General features: G+C 36.3%; 5 protein-coding genes across 10 annotated transcripts; 2 read left to right on the plus strand and 3 right to left on the minus strand.

The window, feature by feature from the left end:
- Positions 1–34: 34 nt before the first annotated feature.
- On the minus strand, positions 35–1,790 carry LOC132205322 (nucleomorphin-like). Of its 4 annotated transcripts, none has more exons than XM_059634299.1 (4): positions 1,700–1,790; positions 723–880; positions 528–663; positions 35–388 (listed from the first exon to the last, which is right to left on the minus strand). In XM_059634299.1, the coding sequence occupies exons 2-4, from the start codon at positions 840–842 to the stop codon at positions 129–131; spliced, it is 516 nt and encodes a 171-aa protein (XP_059490282.1). In that variant the 5' UTR covers positions 843–880; positions 1,700–1,790; the 3' UTR covers positions 35–128. The 4 variants fall into 4 exon arrangements, with proteins under 4 accessions (XP_059490282.1, XP_059490280.1, XP_059490281.1 ...); XM_059634297.1 differs by having other exon boundaries at positions 1,635–1,726; XM_059634298.1 differs by lacking the exon at positions 1,700–1,790 and adding an exon at positions 1,497–1,624.
- A 262-nt stretch (positions 1,791–2,052) lies between these two features.
- LOC132205333 (uncharacterized) lies at positions 2,053–4,842 on the plus strand. Of its 3 annotated transcripts, none has more exons than XM_059634314.1 (9): positions 2,053–2,187; positions 2,634–2,816; positions 2,949–3,045; positions 3,110–3,195; positions 3,286–3,488; positions 3,541–3,741; positions 3,803–3,879; positions 3,934–4,398; positions 4,458–4,842. In XM_059634314.1, exons 6-9 carry the CDS (start codon positions 3,692–3,694, stop codon positions 4,661–4,663), a joined length of 798 nt encoding a protein of 265 aa, XP_059490297.1. In that variant the 5' UTR covers positions 2,053–2,187; positions 2,634–2,816; positions 2,949–3,045; positions 3,110–3,195; positions 3,286–3,488; positions 3,541–3,691; the 3' UTR covers positions 4,664–4,842. The 3 variants fall into 3 exon arrangements, with proteins under 3 accessions (XP_059490297.1, XP_059490299.1, XP_059490298.1); XM_059634316.1 differs by having other exon boundaries at positions 3,541–3,738; XM_059634315.1 differs by having other exon boundaries at positions 2,090–2,165; positions 2,640–2,816.
- Positions 4,843–4,861: 19 nt separating this feature from the next.
- LOC132205256 (beta-alanine-activating enzyme) lies at positions 4,862–8,869 on the minus strand. The gene is made up of 12 exons (XM_059634208.1): positions 8,838–8,869; positions 8,473–8,532; positions 8,104–8,196; positions 7,753–8,043; positions 7,447–7,694; positions 7,110–7,382; positions 6,570–7,057; positions 6,300–6,516; positions 5,953–6,238; positions 5,753–5,901; positions 5,539–5,696; positions 4,862–5,481 (listed from the first exon to the last, which is right to left on the minus strand). Exons 1-12 carry the CDS (start codon positions 8,867–8,869, stop codon positions 4,876–4,878), a joined length of 2,901 nt encoding a protein of 966 aa, XP_059490191.1. The 3' UTR covers positions 4,862–4,875.
- Positions 8,870–8,893: 24 nt separating this feature from the next.
- LOC132204899 (uncharacterized protein C16orf52 homolog A) lies at positions 8,894–10,079 on the plus strand. The gene is made up of 3 exons (XM_059633734.1): positions 8,894–9,146; positions 9,219–9,431; positions 9,547–10,079. The coding sequence occupies exons 1-3, from the start codon at positions 9,044–9,046 to the stop codon at positions 9,732–9,734; spliced, it is 504 nt and encodes a 167-aa protein (XP_059489717.1). The 5' UTR covers positions 8,894–9,043; the 3' UTR covers positions 9,735–10,079.
- A 1,107-nt stretch (positions 10,080–11,186) lies between these two features.
- LOC132204883 (ubiquitin-conjugating enzyme E2 Q2) lies at positions 11,187–18,651 on the minus strand. The gene is made up of 7 exons (XM_059633733.1): positions 18,352–18,651; positions 13,556–13,660; positions 12,877–13,270; positions 12,498–12,649; positions 12,223–12,438; positions 12,098–12,164; positions 11,187–12,040 (listed from the first exon to the last, which is right to left on the minus strand). The coding sequence occupies exons 1-7, from the start codon at positions 18,511–18,513 to the stop codon at positions 12,009–12,011; spliced, it is 1,128 nt and encodes a 375-aa protein (XP_059489716.1). The 5' UTR covers positions 18,514–18,651; the 3' UTR covers positions 11,187–12,008.
- Positions 18,652–19,485: the final 834 nt, after the last annotated feature.

A 19,485-nucleotide genomic window follows, 5' to 3' on the forward strand; every position in this document is an offset into this window, starting at 1 on the left:
TATTATTCTATAGATTTTATTGCAACACCGTATTTTCCTTTTGACTGAATACTACATTGACCTTCCTTTAAGGAGTTTTCTTGAACAAAATTAAAAGCATGATGGAGGAAAATTATTAGCAATTAATCCTAAATTTCTTCATCGGAATCATCCTCTTCGTCGTCAATTTTGAGTTGGCTAATGTCTTTGCAAAATACACCATCTTTCAGTTCCACATTATTGTTGATCCACTCTTTCAGCTCTTCCTCCTCCTCATCATCATCGTCCTCTTCCTCCTCCTCGACCTCTCCATGTTTGAGGTAGATCAAGTCCACAGGACCAACCTGGTCCAAATTGAGATCCTCTTCGTACAGGCCACTGGCACTTTCCTCGTCTTGGTCCAAAGTTTCTGCAAAAGTTACATAAATATAATAAATTGTCTGCAATATATTTTCATTCAATTAGAGAATAGAATGAAAGAAATCTTATCCAGTTCATTATTATAACTTTTAGATGATTTTAAGATTCTTTCACTCAAACGTTTTTACCATCAAAAGAACTGGCCAACAGGTGGTCTTCAATTTCGGCAGTGCCAGAGCTGCTTTCAAGTCCGAGGGACTTAAGGATAGCCCGAGGATCTTGTCCCATTTGACGCAACTCACTCTCAATCTCCAGTCTTTGAATCTAAGCAAAATTTGTACATATTTAAATTAAATATATGATAAAACAATTTTTCATTATACCATGAGTTTGTTTTTTTCAGCTGTGAGCAATTTGAGCATTGGCCCAATACACTCGTTCATTTCGTCACACTCCCTGACCTTTCGGTCGAGCTTCTGCACCAGGATCAGCTTCTTCAGCATTTTCAATTTTCGTTCGTCAGATTAAATTTGCAGAGAAGCTGAAATTTTTAGAAAATATTAATTTTAACACAGGCACGCACAAATAATGCATAATTTTGATTAATTTTTCTACTTTCTGCAATTTTGTAGAATATATAAAGCAAAAAAGAAGTAAAAATAAATTTTCTTGAGGGACCAAAAAATTTATATGGATAAGGATATTTCTGTACAACTAAAAGAGAAATGAGATCTGCTTCTAGTGACGATTTTTAAGAATATGATATTTTTAAGACCACTTGCAATATGTATTGGCAATTTATCAGTTTTTATCATTTTTTGATAAATAAAATTGAGAATTAAAATGTACCAAAAAACGACTAATGTTATAAATAGGTGCTTATTTAGAAAAATCGTGCTGAAACTTAAAAAAAAATTTAAATAATTATTTATCACACAAGAGAAAGTTAACGTTAGCATAAACATGAGCAATAAATAATTATCAATAAAAACTTTTACTTGTAATGTTTCACATTTTATGATACAAGGCACAGCCAGGCTGTGCAGATACAGAACAGAGAGCAAAGATTATAAAACAAACAGAGAAGTCTCAGAAGTCAGAGAATACAATCATTGAATAATCAATTCAATATGCTGTACAAATTTTTACGCCCTTACGCTCTTTTCAAACTTCTAACCGTTCTTCACACACAAAACACAAGCACAAAGCGCCAGCAAAGAAAAAAATTGGCTTATGGCGACGTGCTGGACGGTTAAATGTCTATGAGAGGATGAAGCTTTGAAACTTTGAATTACATTAAAAGGAGAGCAGGCAGGGCGCTAAAGTATGTACATAATAAACCTCCTGCATTAACATTAACATTATTTATCTTCATTCCTCATTTTCTCATTGTTGGAACGTGTTTAAACACGTCGCGAATCGTTCTCCTGATCGAATCTCTTGATTTTCTCGAATTCCCCCTTCTCGGCTCAGTCGGCTCCTCTTTCTCTTTTGTTTATGTGCTATGTTTCTTGTTTCTTGGCAGGCAGTGTGAGTTGCAGTCGCAGTATTAGCAGGGTGGAATGGGTGGAGGTGGGGGTTCCGACTTTCGAAGATTGAGGAATGAGGAAAAGCTAATTTTTTTCTCTCCACAGAAGTCCAGAAACGGCAGAAACTCCTGAGAAAGAGAAACGAAACACGAAACGAAAGCGATAGCCAAGGCAAACGGACGGTGTTGGATGTTTGGAGTTGGACACCGAAATCCTTGAAAGGAAAGGACGACCAGGAGACGAACGCGAGCTCTCAAGAAAGGACAAGTGGACAGACGTGAATTCGCGCAGTCTTATGTAATTAGCGTTCATCGTGCAAGTAAAATTCTAAACATTTTTAATTTATTTATGTATGTACAAAAAACGCACATAATATGATACTGCATTTGGGTGCACGTTTTTATTCTTTCATCAAAATGCCAAAATGGCCAGAATTTCTAGAGAGATGAGAGTTCTTAAATCACACTCTTAATGTATAATAATAATTTGTACTCTAGTTCGAACGAATTATTGCTCCAATCTCCAGTTTTTATACATAAATTGCATTATGTCTCATGCCATTTATGTAATTCGCACATTATAGTTTATTTGTATTTACATTTTTTTGCTGAAATTTCAATAATATTACATCAAGCTGGAGATCAGAATTTAAACTCGATTAAAACTTTGAGGCAACAAAATTTCAAGTAAAATTTCTTGTTAATATTATAAGTTTCATAGCAAATAATTATACTTATGCAATGAATACAATTTTCAATTCTTCAGCTATAGGCAAACTGAGCGATGAGTGGACGTAATGTTCTGAATGATATTAATCACAAGGTGGTTTACAATCAGGAAACGGTGGAAGGCGTTCCATGCCCATACAACTGCAACGATGGGCAATCAAAGATTGTCGTCAAGCAGTTCTCTGAAAAATCGGCGCATGTTCGCTGCAGCAATTTGCAGGTAAAATGAATTTTTTTTTTTCTAATATATGGGTTTAAGCAGAGATTTAAATAATTCATGGAATGAGATTTATTTTAATTAAAAGAAATTATTCAAATACATATAAACTTTTTATTTCTTAACTTTTTTCAGTGCGCTTATTTACCAACAGTGATCACCAGGCCCACCATGCCATATGAAGAGATGGCTAAAAAAATTGAGACTGTTTGGGAGAGAAAAGCCTTTGAAGGTTTGTATGAATTTTTGGTCCCACAATAGCTAATTAAAATTATGAATTTTTCTTTCCTCTGTAGAACTCCAGAAGGAACACAGAAATGAATTAGCTTTGGTTGATCTTCCCAAAATATCTAGAGCTCTGGACAAAAGAGATGCTGAAGCTGTAAGTTGCATATTATCATTTAAAAATGAAACATTTATACAAAAGTAATAATATGTTAAATATAAATACCGAAATGAATTTTTTTTCAAGTGTCCTGAACTTGCAAGCATTTTTCTCATTGATGTGGGAGAGGCCTGCAACAATGGCGAGCTATCTCCTGTGAAGAGGAAACCAATTATCATTCCACAAGCAGATGAAGTGGTTTTGGTTGTTCCGAGAGACCCAATTGCTGATCCAGAAAATGCTGACAAGTCGCCTGAGAAACTGCTGGTGAAAATAAATTATGTTGACAGGTGAGGTTCAACAATTTCAAGAATTAAAGTCTTAAATAATTTTAAATCTCAGCACACCTGCTGCCGATTGTCCTCCACTTGACGGTGATTTGATGGTCATACAAGGAGCGGATACAAGTGCTAATTAAGCCAAAAGGCAGTATGGAAGAAAGCAAAGGCAAGAACAAAATAATGAAAAAGGCAAACAGATCTTGCCAAGGAACATGCCTAAGCCCATGCACTTTCAGATGCCAAGCTCTGGACCCAAACGGCAGTAAAATAAGGAAAAGTAAATTTAGGCTATTTTTAATGTTTTTGTTTTGTTAATCTTACAGAATATCAAAGCAGAAGAACAGTAATTTTGGCACAACTCCTGTTATTGACACTCTCCCTCCTTTCCTGTATTCCAGAGGTTTTAATAATCGATTAAAAATCATATAATTTTCTAACAATTTTTAAAATCCAGTCATGTCAAAGAAAGGTGGTAGGATGGATGATTTGTCTGTGAGCAGTTTTGATGATCTGAGCATGTTCAAGCCAGGCTCGTCCTTGACTGATGTGGTGAGAGAGAATCCGCCTGTTTACTATGGCCCAAAGAACAGCCGAGGCCGCCGTGCAAGCATTCATCAAGAATATAATGAGCTGGTTGAGCCCAAGATCAATTACCAGCTCTCATTGCCAGCTGGAATGGCCCAGAGCTTGCTCAATACCTCCCAGCAAAGCAAAGTTTTGGTCCAGCCAGCTTTTCCGCCTATGCAAATACTGCTTGACAGAAGTGCTTTGGGCAAGTTCAAGGATGTGCCTCCTGGCCTTGGCCTGCAGGAGCAACGGATGGGTGATTTCACTGCAAGGCCTGCAAGATGCCGAGGAAGGCCCCAAAAAATGAAATATGGTGAAAGAGTAAACTACAAAAAAAATATTCCTGACAAAGGTACATACATTTTTTTTATTAAATTTCTCCTTAAATTATATAGAAAAAAAAATTTGTAGGATCTGAGGAGGAGTCAGCAGAAGAAGAGGAAGTTTCTAAAGTTAAAAAGAGGAAGACAGGCAGACCTAAGAAGGGGACTGCTAGGAGGTCTAGTTACAAAGGCAAAAAGAAGGCCATCAGCATGCAGGACGTTCCTGAACTGGTCGAGTCTGAGAAGGAGGAAGAGGAAAGCATGGAAGAGGAACAAGTTGCTATTCCCGAATAAGCACTTACAACATTCGGCCCTTGATATATAGTAACTTTCAAAGTTTTGTCTGAATATTGGATTCTTTAGTACAATTAAGTGAATGGAAATAACTTGCAAAACAAATAGGATAACTTTAGAAATATTGAAATGCGATTTGTAAGTACCATTCTTTATGCAGTGAATTCTAATGAAATAAAAGTTCCAAAGAAATAATTCAAATTTCGTTTTATTTAAATAATATTTTTGTAGCAATATAAGAAATTATCTCTGCACCCAAAAACTATGCTCGCTTTGCACAAAATTGGACTTGAAAATATTTCTTTTGCCAGTTCTCGTCTCCAAACAATCATTCGATCCACTATATCAATGAGGCAAATCACATTTGAACATGTTAAAATCAAAAACTTTTGCTGCACAAAAGGGGTACTTGTAATACGAGTGCCTGATTCAAACTCCCACATACATGTAAACTGGCAAAAGTCAAAACAGCAAATCTTTGTCTTGTTGGTGTAAATCAAATTTGATTTGAATGTTGTAAATGAAGCAAATAAATCACCTGACGTCTGCAGACTGTACTTGGTGTAGCCACTTGCAGGTTGGAGAAAACTGATTAATCCTCCGACATTCCCAGTCACTACGGTATCGCTATTCAGTAACATGGGAGATGCAAAGAATGGCTTTCCTTGGTTTAAAGACCATATTTCTCTCTTGTTCTCCAAACTTACTGCAACTAGATGACCTCCTAAGGTGGCTACTATGGCCAAGTTTTCCACCAGACAAGGTGTAGCAAAAATTGAACCTCGTCTCAAATTGTACTTCCATTCACAAGCTCCGTCCTAAAATTATTTTTTAAAGGTAATTTTCAAAAGTTTTAACAGTATATATGCCCTTACCTTTTGCTTGATAAAGTATAATATCTGATCATATGATCCGATTAAAACAAAATCCTCATAAGTGACAGCCGAACTTTTTATCATACCACCAGTTTCAAATTTCCAACCAAGAGTTCCACTTTGACTTTCAATACAATAAAGTGATCCATCGTAGCACCCTGATTGAATGAATTGTTAGTTGAGGTTATAATCCAGATAGATATGTATCAATTACCAACAAAAATTCGAGCTCCACATTGACTTATAGAAGCAGTTGCTTCAATTCTATCTGGAAGTTGCAGGAACCATAACTCTAGTCCGGTGTGCACATCAACGCAGGCAAATTTACCAGAGTGAGATCCTACAAAGGCAACTGTCTGTCCGCTAATGAATTTTTTTTTTTAAATAATGTGTACCAATTAATATTTGTTTTACCTTGTAAATCCCACAATGAGTGGGGATGCGTCAACACACTTCATAAAATCAACTTTCCACTGCTCTTTAAAGTCAAGGAAAGAAGCTCCATTCAATTCAGTTTTTGAGTAAGTGTTGTACGAGTCAGGGATTAAGTGGCTACTCTGTCCTTTGCACAACATAAATGCAATTTGCAGATCTGGAATTGCTGTAAGGTCCTTGGTTCCTGGAAATTCTTTGGCAGCCTTTGTGACTTTGGAGTTTTTTTGGATAGCTTCTTCTTCAATTCCTCTAGACTTCAGTAAATCTAGAATAAATTTAGCATGATAGGGTGCTTGTTTATAAAAAAAACCATGATATTAGATTACCTTTGAAACAGTCAAAAATTTTACTGAAACTGCATTCAAGTATGGTTGTAAGTAATTGGGGCCGGTCACTTTCAATTCCTAGCTTGGTCAACAACTGCCCATAAAAGAGAAGAGCCTTGACAGAGTCGCCTCCACTTGTAATGAAAAGAGACTCGTCAGAGATTTCCGACTCAGTATGCAATCCCAATGATAAAATCCATGCCTCTCTCACAGTTTGCTATAACAAAATTTTTAGTTAAAGTGATAAAGTTATCAGCAATATTTAATCACTTTTAATTCCTCTTCTCCTTGAATTTCATCAAACAGAATTGACCTTTTCAGCTGTCGTCTAGCCCTGCACGCGAGTTTCCTTAGATCGATTTTTGAGTTTCTTGACAGCGGAAAATTGTTCATCACAAAGATCACGTCGGGAACTGATATTGACGGCAAGTTTGCATGGAGATGTGCCAAGACTTCCAATTGCAGGTTGCGTTTTGATATTTTACAATTACGGCTTCGAACGATAAAGAGCACTATTTTCAAAACATCTGAGAAGTTCTTTTCTGCGACACAATTTTCCACAAAAGGTAGTCTCAGTGCCTCTCTTTCTATGTCACAAAGACTCACTTTTTGGCCCATTTTCTTCACTGTTTTTGTCTCTTGTAGCCTTCCGAGATATTGAATTTTTCCATTATGAAGAACTTTGACCACGTCTCCAGTTGCATGCCACTTGTTCTCCATACATTCCTCATCAATTGTACACATTTTGTCTCTGGTTGCTAAAACTTCGTAATTAATTTTTTTTATCTTATTGAGTAAAAATAATTATACTTATAAATAATTGTCCTGCGCCTTCCTCCTGGCTGCCCTCTTCTTCCAGCAAACGAACTTCAAACTCATTGAAGGGCAAGGCCTCTCCTAGAGTAACTTCGTCTTCACTCCAAGCATTAACTTCTTCACATGATGACCAGCATGAGACTTCAGTTACGCCGTAAACATTGAAAAGACGAGTTTTGTTATTTTTATGTTTCCACTCTCTGAGCTGAGATTTTGACGGAGGCGCTTCACCACCAAACGCCAAGATTCTGAGTTGACTTGTATCACCTTTAAAAAACATTCAATTATTTAATAAAACAAATTTTAAATTTGAAAATAATTAGGAACCAACCAAGAATAAATTTAATTCTTTCAATTCCTAAACTTCGGATCAAAGATGGTGTTGCTTGAATGATGGTTGGCTCAGGATTTTTTGAGATAGCTTTGAACAATAAATTTGGTCTTGACTTAAGAGATGGAGGAACCATCAGAAGAGCTGCTCCGGAGTACAATGTTGTGAAAAGTTCCACAACAAAAGGGTCAAATGTCTGAGGTGCCGAATTAAAGAAAATGTCAGTAGAATTAACCAAAAATTTACTCCTACACAGAAAATAGAATACTAGAAAACGGATTTTCAAATTAAATTTTTCTTTTTTACTCAAAATATATTATGTTTGGGACTATTGCTTTGTGAGGCACTTGAACTATCTTTTCATCCCCTGTCGATCCAGACGTCGTCATGGCATAAGCAAATTTTCTGGTTGAGGGTTTGCTTGTAAATGATGTTCGGCACAACCATAAGGTGATTCCAAAAATTTTGAACTCCTGAAGTTTTGAATAATTTTCAGGGGGGACATGCCCAGTGATGATCCACTCAATTTGCAAGCTCTCGGAAATTTTAGCATTGAAGTCTAGCAACGGCACAAATGCGCAGCCTTGTTTCAAGATTCTAGACATGTACAGAAAAAAATATAGAAAATCAAAATACATTTTCAAAATTGTTGCTTACCCCAAGATTATGGCAGGAGCACAGAAGTGAGCAGAATCAGCCAATAAAAAGGCCAAAAAGGAATTTTGCTGGACGAAGCTCTCCTTCAACAACCTGGAAATTTTTGTTGATTCACTTTCCAGCTTGTTGTAGGATATAACAAAATCTCGGTGTGTTTTCAAAATATCTCTCCAAATAATAGCTGGTCTAGTAGTGTGTCGGTCCGATCGCAAAATTTGTAAAATTTCTTTGTCAAAGAAATCTTGCATCTTTTCTGCTACAAAAATTTTTTAACATTTTATGCATAATATACATAATATAATTTTAAGATGATTGAATACTGAATATTTTAAATATTTAAAATCGAAAAATCACATATTAGCGCAATACCTTAAAATATGTATGTATTTTGTGACTTTCAGTCGACAGCCAATTTTCAATACTCGATTACTTGATTAAAATAAATTAAACAAATTTCCAAATTTCCTCCGCTGCTCCGCTTTTTGTCGTGCACGGATTTGTTTTGTTTATGTTTCTTTTTTTAAATAAACCACCTGATGTAAACCGGTTTTTAAATTATACCGGTAATATTAATGATCAATGCTTCTGATTTTCTTTAAAGAAAATCACAACTAAAATTTAATTTTAACGATTTAAATTGTTTTAGATATGTATTTTACTACAAAATATTAGCCTATAATTGCTAATACGTATTTTTAATCACGAAAATATCAAATACCGTAAATTTACAAAACCTGTTAACCGGTTGTTGTGTATTTTTTGACATTTTTCACAGCTGGAGATCGATGTGGAGGGGATTTGTGATTGTTTTCTGTTGTGCTTCCACTGCTTCCGTCGTTGCTTCCGTTGCTTCCGTCTTTGCAACATTGAAACTCGGTTACAGGAGCAGAGGATCTACAAGCTTTTGTTATGTTTGCTTAACAAAATACTTAATTGAAATATGGACCGATTGACTGTTATATCTGGAGCGCTCTTCGTAGCTGCCGACGTATTTGCCATAATAAGCCTGGCGATGCCCGACTGGATTGTCACAGAAGTTGGAGGTAAAATTGAATCATACTCTTTTTGTGGAACTTTTGTTGATCCAAAATATTTTAACTGTTTGTATAATGCAGGTGACACCAAGCTGGGCCTGATGTGGACCTGCATGACCCTTTATAACCGGCCACAGGTTTGCTTCACTCCTGACCTGCAGATTGAATGGCTGATCGCGCTGATTTGCATCTTTGTGGGCTGCGTTTGTGTTACGACAACTATCATATTGCTGGTGGCATCCCATTGGGACCGAAACGTCATTCCCTATGCTCGCTGGGTTGGATTTACAGCTAGTAAGCTATTAAAATTGTTCTTCGTTGATGTGTTTGCGTAAAATGCATAGAACATTAATCGTTAACCTTCAAAGTTTTAATTTATAAAGAAATTTAATCTCTTTTCTGTTCACAGTGGTGCTTTTCTCGTTAGCTGCAGTAATATTCCCCCTCGGCTTTCATGTTGATGAAATTGGAGGGCAACCTTATCAACTGCCGAACAGCTACCACGTTGGATTGTCATACATTTTCTTTGTGCTGGCTTTGTGGATCACCGTAATATCAGAACTTTTTGCTGGAAAAGTATGCCTTCCACATTTTTAAATATATCCCACCACATTCCTAATTTCATAACCGTTTCTATAGACTGATTTGTTTTAATACAAAGTTAAAAATATTATTCAAGGACAAATATTGTCTATTTGATCTGACCTACAATAATGTAATTTTGCCATTCAGAAATGCAAGCCATGTAATTTTATTGTGCTACCTTTGTAAATTTTTAATTTCTAACAAGGATGAACAACATTGTGCCAAATGTTAATATCCTTTTTGCCACACAAAATAATCCATTTACCAGGATCTCATTGTCAAACCTATCTTTTAATTCTGTTAGTGTTTAAATATTAAAATAATTATGTATTTCAAATAAATACATACATACCTCAAAAGCTATTTTTTATTTAATTCATTTAAATGAAATAAATACTGATCATACTGAGTTTCTTTACTTAGACAAGGTTTTGGTAATTTTGATCACAAAGAAAAATGAAATAATTGGCTGTAGTTGAGGATTTAGATTTTTCAAATAAATGTATTTTATAAGCACTTTATATTTATTTTACAGTAATGAAATACAATTTGTATTGTTATGCTAGGGGGTATATCTTTCTTTCCACTTACTTCCTAACAGTTACAATAAAACAAATTTCAATTCTTCGCAAACGCCACAAAAAAATCAATGATTTTCTCAGTATTCTCATCAACTCTTTTTCAACACAACAAAGAAGCACTTTCTTAACACAACAAGAGAAATTCCTTGTAAAGCCACAAATTGAAACTGAGACAAAATATATGATTCCTCATTTCAGCACATGCATGTGACAGTTTATTAATGAATTATCTTATTAACAACGCGAGGGAACTATTTACTTCTTGTTCTTTTAATAGCAGCTGTTGAATTAATTTATACAGATGTAGTTCAATCTCGGTTCAAGTAGGAACTAAAAATTTCATATTCTCCTAAAATCATGAATGTGTTTATTTGGAAAATTATTTGATGCCTAACTATTTGGCATTTTTCAGATGCTTATAAGTTGTCTGATTAAAATACACCCAATTCTCATTTCTGTTGTAATTTAAAAACTGAGAAGTTATTATTTATATTACAACCACTTATAGTTGTCAAGTCAAGAAAGAAGACACTCCACTCAAAATACATTCATGATCCTTATTGGAACAAAATTTCATTTTCAATTCTATTAATGCTAGGCATTAGCTCCAAAACAAAATGTCTGGTTCTCGAAGCAACCAACAATAAAAATTTACGGAAACATTTCAGTTCTGCTTTTGAGACAACAAAAATGGAATATTAATTTCTTGGATAATTAACAAAAAGAAATGTTTGCTTATGATGAGTCAGGCTCAGGCTTGTTTACAAATTGTTATTCCACCTTGATAATTACTCACTGCATCACAAAAGGAGGTAAAACACGACATTAGGTATTTGGATCAATAGAGAAAAGAGATATTACATTTGTAGAGAATTACTCCTACTTTTTAAATATTTCCTTTAACCATCAGAGTTTGGAATGTGCTCTGATTTCTCAGCTATTATCATGCAAATGGTGGGTGATTTCATGTGCTGTGTGAATTTCATTCTTTTTTTTAAATTTTTTTGCTCACTTTCTTGAATGACAGACACAATGGCTACACAGTTGTTTTATATATGTATCTTCAGCTCCATCATCTCCTTCACATGCTGATGCATATGATAATTTTTTTTTCCTTTTTTGTTTTGGTTTTCACTTTTATCATCAGTGTTTGTTTATTCGCAGTTAGTCTGTTAAAAATATCACACATCGCTGCATTTTACTTGTATTTACAGCACGTTGGCAGCATTCAATATTCATAGCATTCATCAAGAAGTTCTTCTTAAACAAGTGTTGCACATTCCCGAGTATTCAAACTCAACTGAATAACCAATCAAAGTGTCGCCCATACTCGTTATTCCAATTTTGATAATATTGTCGTACAAAAATCTTACATAGCAAAAAGGAAGCATTTATTAATTTTCAACAGCGGAAAACTCAATCATCTCGTAAACCATTCACTTGCACCACATCTCTATTAATTTCTACTTCGATTTCAAGAACTGAAAATGCAGTTGCTTGCTTAAATTGTTGCACCGAGAGCCACTGAATGTTGTCTTGAGCTTCACTTGGAAATCAGGAAGTCGTCACGGCTTCGATGCGCAAAAACTATTCACATGAATTTTTACAGTGTGCAGTATGAACTTGATGAACGATTCTCGAACAAAGTGCGGGTTTGTAACAGAAGTCCTTGGTGAATGGGGAGGGGGAACAAGTGGTGCACTCATTAACCGTCTTCTTTTGGAGGCGTAAACCACCCTAAAATACACAAAAATGAAGTCTTTTAAATAATAGAAAAATATAAAATACTTGTACCATTCTTTTCGTGAATCTGCACCAGAGATTTGAAAGACTGCTGGGCTCTAGCCAAGCTGTACTGGCCCTGTTTGAAATAGCGTTTTAGAATAATGAACATGTGGATGTATTATTTTGGATCTCACTTGGCTGCAGACTTTGGTTGCTCCGAATTGGATGCGCGCCTTGCCCTTCACCAAAGTGGCAGCGATTTGCATTATCACTGCCTCTACTGTGTATGCAGAACTCCAGCCTTGTTTTGTTAGCAGCTCCATGCAAATGGCACCACCCACCAGCACATAGCCGCCTGAGATCATAGGGTGGACAACTCTGACGAACGGTGGCTCAAAGGGGTACGTCTCCTGCTCAAAAAATTCGTAATGAGAAAACTGCAATGGTTAAGAAAAGGTAATTTGCATACTTTGAAAATTATATTGAGCTGGATGCTGTCCTTTCCCTCTTTTTCTTTGAGCATGACAAGGTCGTTGTGCAACGGTGAGTCGGGGTCAACGCTCATTAGACGCACATTCCACTCATAAAGGCTGTCGTTCACCAGGTCCACATTGTAAATACCTGCCAGGTAGTTCAATTTTGAGTATAAGTAAGGAAATTTGTCATTTAATTCTTGTTTCATATTATTCAGTGAACATTTTTTCTTATTAAGCAGGAAGTAAAGATTAATTTTACTTTCTTAAAAACTAGTAATTGAAAAGTCAAGTGAAAAATTGAAAACCATTTAAATAACCTTGGTTACTTTGCAGCAATTTGATAATATTTAGAAATAAATTTATCATAATTACGTTTTTTGAAGCTGTCTGATCTGTAGATGTCCCGAAGCTCCTTCATTAGGCGGTCGGTGGCTTGGACGGAGCCAGACACGGAGCCCTTGAGGTAGTCTTGGCGCTGGTTCTGCCGCAGCCTCTCGAGTGTGGCCAGGTGCTCCTGCTCCATCTCATCGCTCTTGCTTTTTGATGGCACTTCCACTTCGTCCATTTCTAAATGCAGGTCCTCTTCGCCATCGTCATCATCGTCGTCCTCATCATCCTCCATTTCTTCGTCGGGCTTCGGCGGCACCGGGTTGCCAGCATTGAAGCCCGAAACAAAGTCTAACGAAAGCTGGTCCATCTCCCTTGGCAGCGGCACCGAGTGAAGCCGGCACAGCTCTCGCAGCAGGATCTGCACTTGATGCAAAACCTGAAAGGAAATTCAATTTATTTATTTGAGCTGATTATTTATCATTTATGAGAGCAAATCAAATTTTATTAATAATACAATTTTTTATTAAGTTTAAGAGTTAATTAGAGTTAATTGTGAGCACCCTTTCCGGCCCAGAAGGCATCAAAGCCAGCTGGGAGGATATAGTGCTTGAGCATCAATTTGCCACCATTTACATTAAACAACAAAATAGATCTGAAGTTTAGAACAATTGTGGTGGCGATTTCAGGTGAAGTAAGGAGAGAGAAAGGCAGTAAAACTCACATGATTGTCTCTTCCTGAGGTGTTGCAGAGGATCTGGACCGCATTGGTTATGCTAGTCTCCTCCGACTCGGCAAACCAGACAGGAGGTGTGGACGGGTACGTTTCCTGAAACACGCAAGCATTGCCGGCATCAGTGAGAGGCTCTCGATTTCACACTTTCCATCTCGCACAATGCAACGAAGGAACCTAACGGGCGCTTCTACTTCTCACAATCAGAGAGAAGCAGCGGTGTCATTTTAATTATTGCATAATACTTTCAACGGTTTGACATTTAAAAAAGCAGAGTGCACTATTTCTAAAACTTTTGTAATACATTAAAGATGTGCATAAGTTTTTGATTGATTATTATTTTACCAACTTTTTGGCGCTTGCAGTTTTGAGAAAGCGTGGTTTATTTTTAAATTTATTAATGTAAGCACCTTTTCCGGCCCAGAAGAAGATATCAGAGTCAACTGGGAGGATATAGTGCTTGAACTTTGATTTGCCACCATTTACATTAAACTAAAAAAAAATCTGAAGTTTAGAACAAATGTGGTGGCTTTGCAAAAAAAAAAAATAATAATAATAATAAAATGAAAAAAAAAATGAAAGGAATTGAAATTATATAAAATTTTGTTGAAAATGATATGAATTTCTATAAATTGTGAACGAATGAGGAGATAATATATGGATTCAAAATCAGTAATCATTTTTTACCGATATAATTTCACTAAGTAAGCATAATTAACATTATAAAATTAAAGCAATGAACGAGTCATATATTTATTTTCCTACTAAATTACACAAATGGCACGTGTTTTGCGCCACAGCTGAGAGTTGCAAAGTTATGATTAAATAACGCAACAAAAAGTGCAAGCAATCTGGGCGTGCGTCTTTGTCGGACCGACAAATAATAAAAATGTTTACCCAGGCAGCGTCGACTGAGCCTTGAAACTCTAGATTTCAAGTGGCACGTTTGCACAATGCAGCGCAAATCGAGCTAGATACCAAAGGAGTCTTTCAACTACACAAAAGAACGGAGAGGCTTAACTGTGCATTTGAACTGGCCAGGAATAATTATTTAAAAAAAGCCAAGCTTTATAATAATTTCTTTTTCAACCTTCTGCTGCTTTTGTGGTTTATGAAAAAAATCATTTTGAAATTGCCTGTTCGATTTGTGTTCAAAAACATTTAATTATTTTTAAAATCAATATAGGCAAGGTTGAGAAAGGGTAGTTCTCTGCACGGCAAGACTAGCGTATGCACTTGTTATTACTATTTTGATCAATAAACGTTCCAGCAGCAGAGGCGGTGGCGGCACATACTCGTGTGCGGCCCACTTTCGCGCGAGGAAATGGGGCAGCTGTGCAAGCGACACCGTCTCAGGCATCAGCTGCTCGCCGCAACCTTTTCTACACCTTGCAACCCCGATCGCAAATTCCATTGCGCCAGTGTGCGAATGCGAAGTAAAAATTCAGAACGGCAAGAGGAAGGAATTTTTCTGCTTGTGAGAAGTCGTGACTCATGATTATAAGTAGAAACGAAAAGGAAAAACAAGTCCAAGTTAAATTCAACCCATCATCAATGACAGCAAAGAAAAAAATTGACACAAATTGAGGCTTACTGCTCTTTTTGATCTTGGAACTTTTAACAAAACGTTTTTCCTCTCAGCAAAAACAAATCCGTTTCCCAATCAATATTAATTTCAATGTAAATTTTTACAAGAATTTGGTCAATAATTATGACCATAATTTTTCAGTCCTTAAACAATATTAATCAGAAATATGAATTCACAACTAATTTATAACATTATTAATCATGCAATTGATTCTTCGCAACTTTGTGGTCTACTTTTTCAAGGTGTGACCGTCAGACTTATCTAGTTTCCATCAAGATCAAGAAATGTATTCTAACTGTTAACGCGCCAAGATTAAATAGACAGGCAACGCTCTAGAAAATGAAGAGATAATTTTTCCACACAACCTAGTCCAGGCTTATTTGCACAGACTAAATTATACTGGGCTTAAGAATCACCCTGTAAATTAAAAATAATTACATTCTTTAAGGCTGTTTCGGCGATCATCGTAGGGTACGCCCACTGAATTTGCAAATATTTTGAAAAAATGACTGCAAAATATTTCCAACAAATTTTTCTCTTTTATTTGCCCATTATAAGAGCTTTTTTGAAAAATTTTTCCGACTTTTCCGGAAAATGGCTGAGTTATAAAGGGGTTTGCTTTTCCGCTTGTATCTCATTAAGTATAAGTCCTACGTTAAAAACGAGCATATATTCTGAATGCTGATAAAATTTCCAATATTTTTTACATTAACAATTATTTTCTATGAAAGGGTTAAGTACCCTGAAATCAGGGTAAAAATACTTCAATGCCTGCCCCTGAAGGTATGCAACCGGAAAATTAAATCTGAGATAGCCAAATTTTGACGTCACTCATAGGCACAAACTTCCCCAAAGGAAATTAGTTTTGCATTTTCCATTTTTGAGAAAATCCAAAATTTCCCAAAAAGGGTCAAATAGGGTTGGAAAATGCGGGAAAGCCAAGAAAGTGTGGTCATATGGCACATTGGCCGATTCGTTATCACATCCTTAATACGTGTCTAAATTTTCAGAAAATTTCATCTGCCCAAAAAAAAGTTACAGCCGATTTTCAAAAATAGCCCTATCTTGGAAGCAGGAAAACTAACAAAACCGTTTTATATCCATTAGCCAAAATTTAAAAAGGCAAGAAACATATCGTTTTTATGGTCTCATTCGAAAGCTATAGTGGCTAACTTCACGTTGGTATGAAAAAATTTCGGTTTCTTCTGACAGATATTGAGATATACCGGTTATTGTGTAATAAAAACCGGTATGCAAGTTCTAATTTCACCAAAATTTGGACTTTTTGCGACGAAAAACATGTATATTGTATAAATTTAGGTTTGTGCATTAGTTTATGATGGAAAAATACGATATTTATAATAATACCACTCCTCAGTCCAAAATTATAAGCATTTTTCAAAAATATTTTACATACCGGTATTTAATTAACTATTCAGAAAACCGGCCTAAAATCACCGACGTTGTGTGGCGCGATAATAATATTTTCAGAAAAAATAAAAATATTTACAATTCTTCTGCGCCGCATTATCGTAGAAACACCCTTAAGGAGAACGAAAATTTCAATTATTCCCTCGACTTCCCTGTTAAAAAAAAAGATAGGGCTCATTATGCACGTTGTCGTGCGCCAGCATGATGCCTCGGCAACGGGTAACAAAAGGGAAAGTTTCCAGCTGCTCTGCCCGGCATAATTTTATCTCATAAGAATCGGCACACTATTTTCCAGTAAGTTAGCCAAGCGCCGAAGCAATTCGCAAATTTCTCTTCCTAGACAAAAAGCCCAATCGCGGGATTTGAACTTGAACCTGGCCGGAGTATGCAAATTAATAATTAAATTTAGCTGCCGGCCGGTCGATTTCTGAGACAAATTAACAAGGACCTTGACTTGGCTATGGTAAAAAATAAATACGGCGACCGTACGCTGGAACCACTTCCGTTGCAGAAAGTCGTTATTCACAACAAGACTTGATTATTCATTTGACACGCTCTGCTGAAAATTCTGACCATTTGTTTGCGTCACTTGCAGGGAGCGGCCCTGATTGAAACCACATGTTCAGGGTTTAATTAGTGTGAATTTCTTGAGCTGCAATACTAAAAATATACCGCTTTCAACTGAAATCACTTATTTTTCTCCACAAAAAAAGAGGGAAAAAATTGAAATAGCAGAACCAAATTGGAATTACAAAAAGAGACCTTAAATAAATTATAACGGTCGATAGTATACGGGCAGTTCAAAATTGCATTTTTAGACCTTTGGTCATCTAAATTCTGTGATAAAGATATAATTTGAACATTTATTATTGCATTTAAAAAGTAGTTTCATTATTACCAAGCTGATTTATTTTTAAATAGCGATTACTGGAATAATATTTGTTAAAAACTATAATTTTACGACAGCGTACAAACTGATAATTGAAGTTTAAAACGTATTTTTTAATTACCTTTTAGTTAAATTTAAATGAAGATTTTGGCATACAACCAGGAAACGAGTACAGATAGGCAAATAACACAATTGATCGATTTTGAAGGTCAGAAAGTCGCTTTGTATGGCAATGCGGTACAGCCAAATCTAAATTTTTCTAAATATGCAGAATTGAAAGCTTGGCATGCTGAATTTGAAATATGCAAACGGAACCACGGCTTTTGAGCAGATGCAAAAAAAATCGAGCAGGCAGTCATGGGACGACGTGCATGTGTACACAAACAAAAGGAGGTGGCACTTGGCAACAAAAAATCGCTTCCGAGCGCCCCGTCCCCTGAGCCCAAACTTCCAAGCAAACACCTAAATCAAAATGAAACCGAGATTAAAAAATTTTTAATTTTTCCCGAGCATGAGACGAACGCGGATTTTGGGAAAATTGGTGCTGGAAAAAAGGCTTAATAATTGTAAATTGCGAGGCGTCAAATGTCAGGTGTCAGCAGGGGCCTCGGCGCCGTGCGAGGCGCCAGGCGGCCGTGGCCTCAGTGCGGCCGCACAAGTTGATGAAAAACAAAACGGTTAATTTCCATCTTTCGTTCTCCGTCGTTCGTACGCTGCCATGATGGATTCATCTGACTTTTTAAAGAGCCCCTCGGACTTCAAGCGCTCGCAAGCCGAGTGACAGCGGCGCTGACCTTGCCCCCGATCCCCCGGGGACTGGCCGGGGGCGGCCAGCGGCCGCCCCACGAGCCTAGGTGGTCGTCGGCGAGGCACACTTACGGTGATATTGGCGTGGATGTCGTATTTCTTGCCACTCTTGCCGACGAACCTGCAACTCAGCTCGTCGACACTGGCAGAGTAGATCTGCAATCGTTCATGGTTTTTGGGAAAGATGGCCTCCAGAGTTTTGATTTCTTGCTTCAGGTTGTTAAGGCAAGCCATCTGTCAGTGCACGATTCATCCGAAGCGCCCCAATTCCAGCCAAATCAAGGTGATTTTCACGAAAATTCACTCGCGAGCCACTCAACTTTCACAGAAAATGGCTGCTGCCGTGAGGGAATCGCTCGGCCGCGCTCGACCACGCACGGCGCTAGTTTCGGCACCGCTCGGTTCAATCGCCCACGCTCGCGCCACCTGCACGCGGAATGCGTAACGTCTTTTGCAATGTTGCCCGTAATTTCCGTACAGTGCTGCTGCCACCCTCTAACTAAAATGGAACGGCGCGAACACAGAGTTGGCGCGAATCTTCTACGTTTTCCGCTCAAGTCGCAACAAAATTGTTCTCTGCCTTTTAAATTTCAATTCTTTTAAATCACGAGAATATAAAAATTGAAAAGTATTATTGTTTTCTTCTAAAAGTTCTCATTCAATAAGCTCTAAAAGTTTAAGTATTAAATAATAATTAAGTAATAATTTATTGCCTTTTTGATCAACAATTGAAATTTTCCTTCTCATAACAATTATTTTTGAATTTTCTAAAAAATTTGGAAAAATAATCAAAGAAGAATTTATATTTCAAAAATTAATCAGAAGCTCAATTGAAATAAACTTCTTTTATCATTATGTATATATTTTTATTAATTCAATTTATTCTATTTTTCAAGCGACATCACGCCTATATTATGGAAAATTATTTAACTGGGAATACATTGGGAGAAAAGTCTTATGATGATAGAGAACAGCACTGATAAGATAAATGCTACAAAAAAAATAATAATAATAATAAATAAAAACATAGTCAAAAGAATTAGTAGAATTACTGAAAATCAAATAAAATTATTTACTTTTGCTTATTATTATAAAAAAAATGCTAGGAATGCAGTTCAATTTGATCTTAAAAGAAATTTTATGACACACAGAATAGTTCTTAGAAAAATATATATTCTCTTTAGAAAAAGCGCAAAAATTATTTTA

The sequence above is a fragment of the Neocloeon triangulifer genome, unplaced genomic scaffold, assembly GCF_031216515.1.
Source record: "Neocloeon triangulifer isolate White Clay Creek 2 clone unplaced genomic scaffold, ASM3121651v1 ptg000002l, whole genome shotgun sequence".
NCBI classification, from domain to species: domain Eukaryota; kingdom Metazoa; phylum Arthropoda; class Insecta; order Ephemeroptera; family Baetidae; genus Neocloeon; species Neocloeon triangulifer.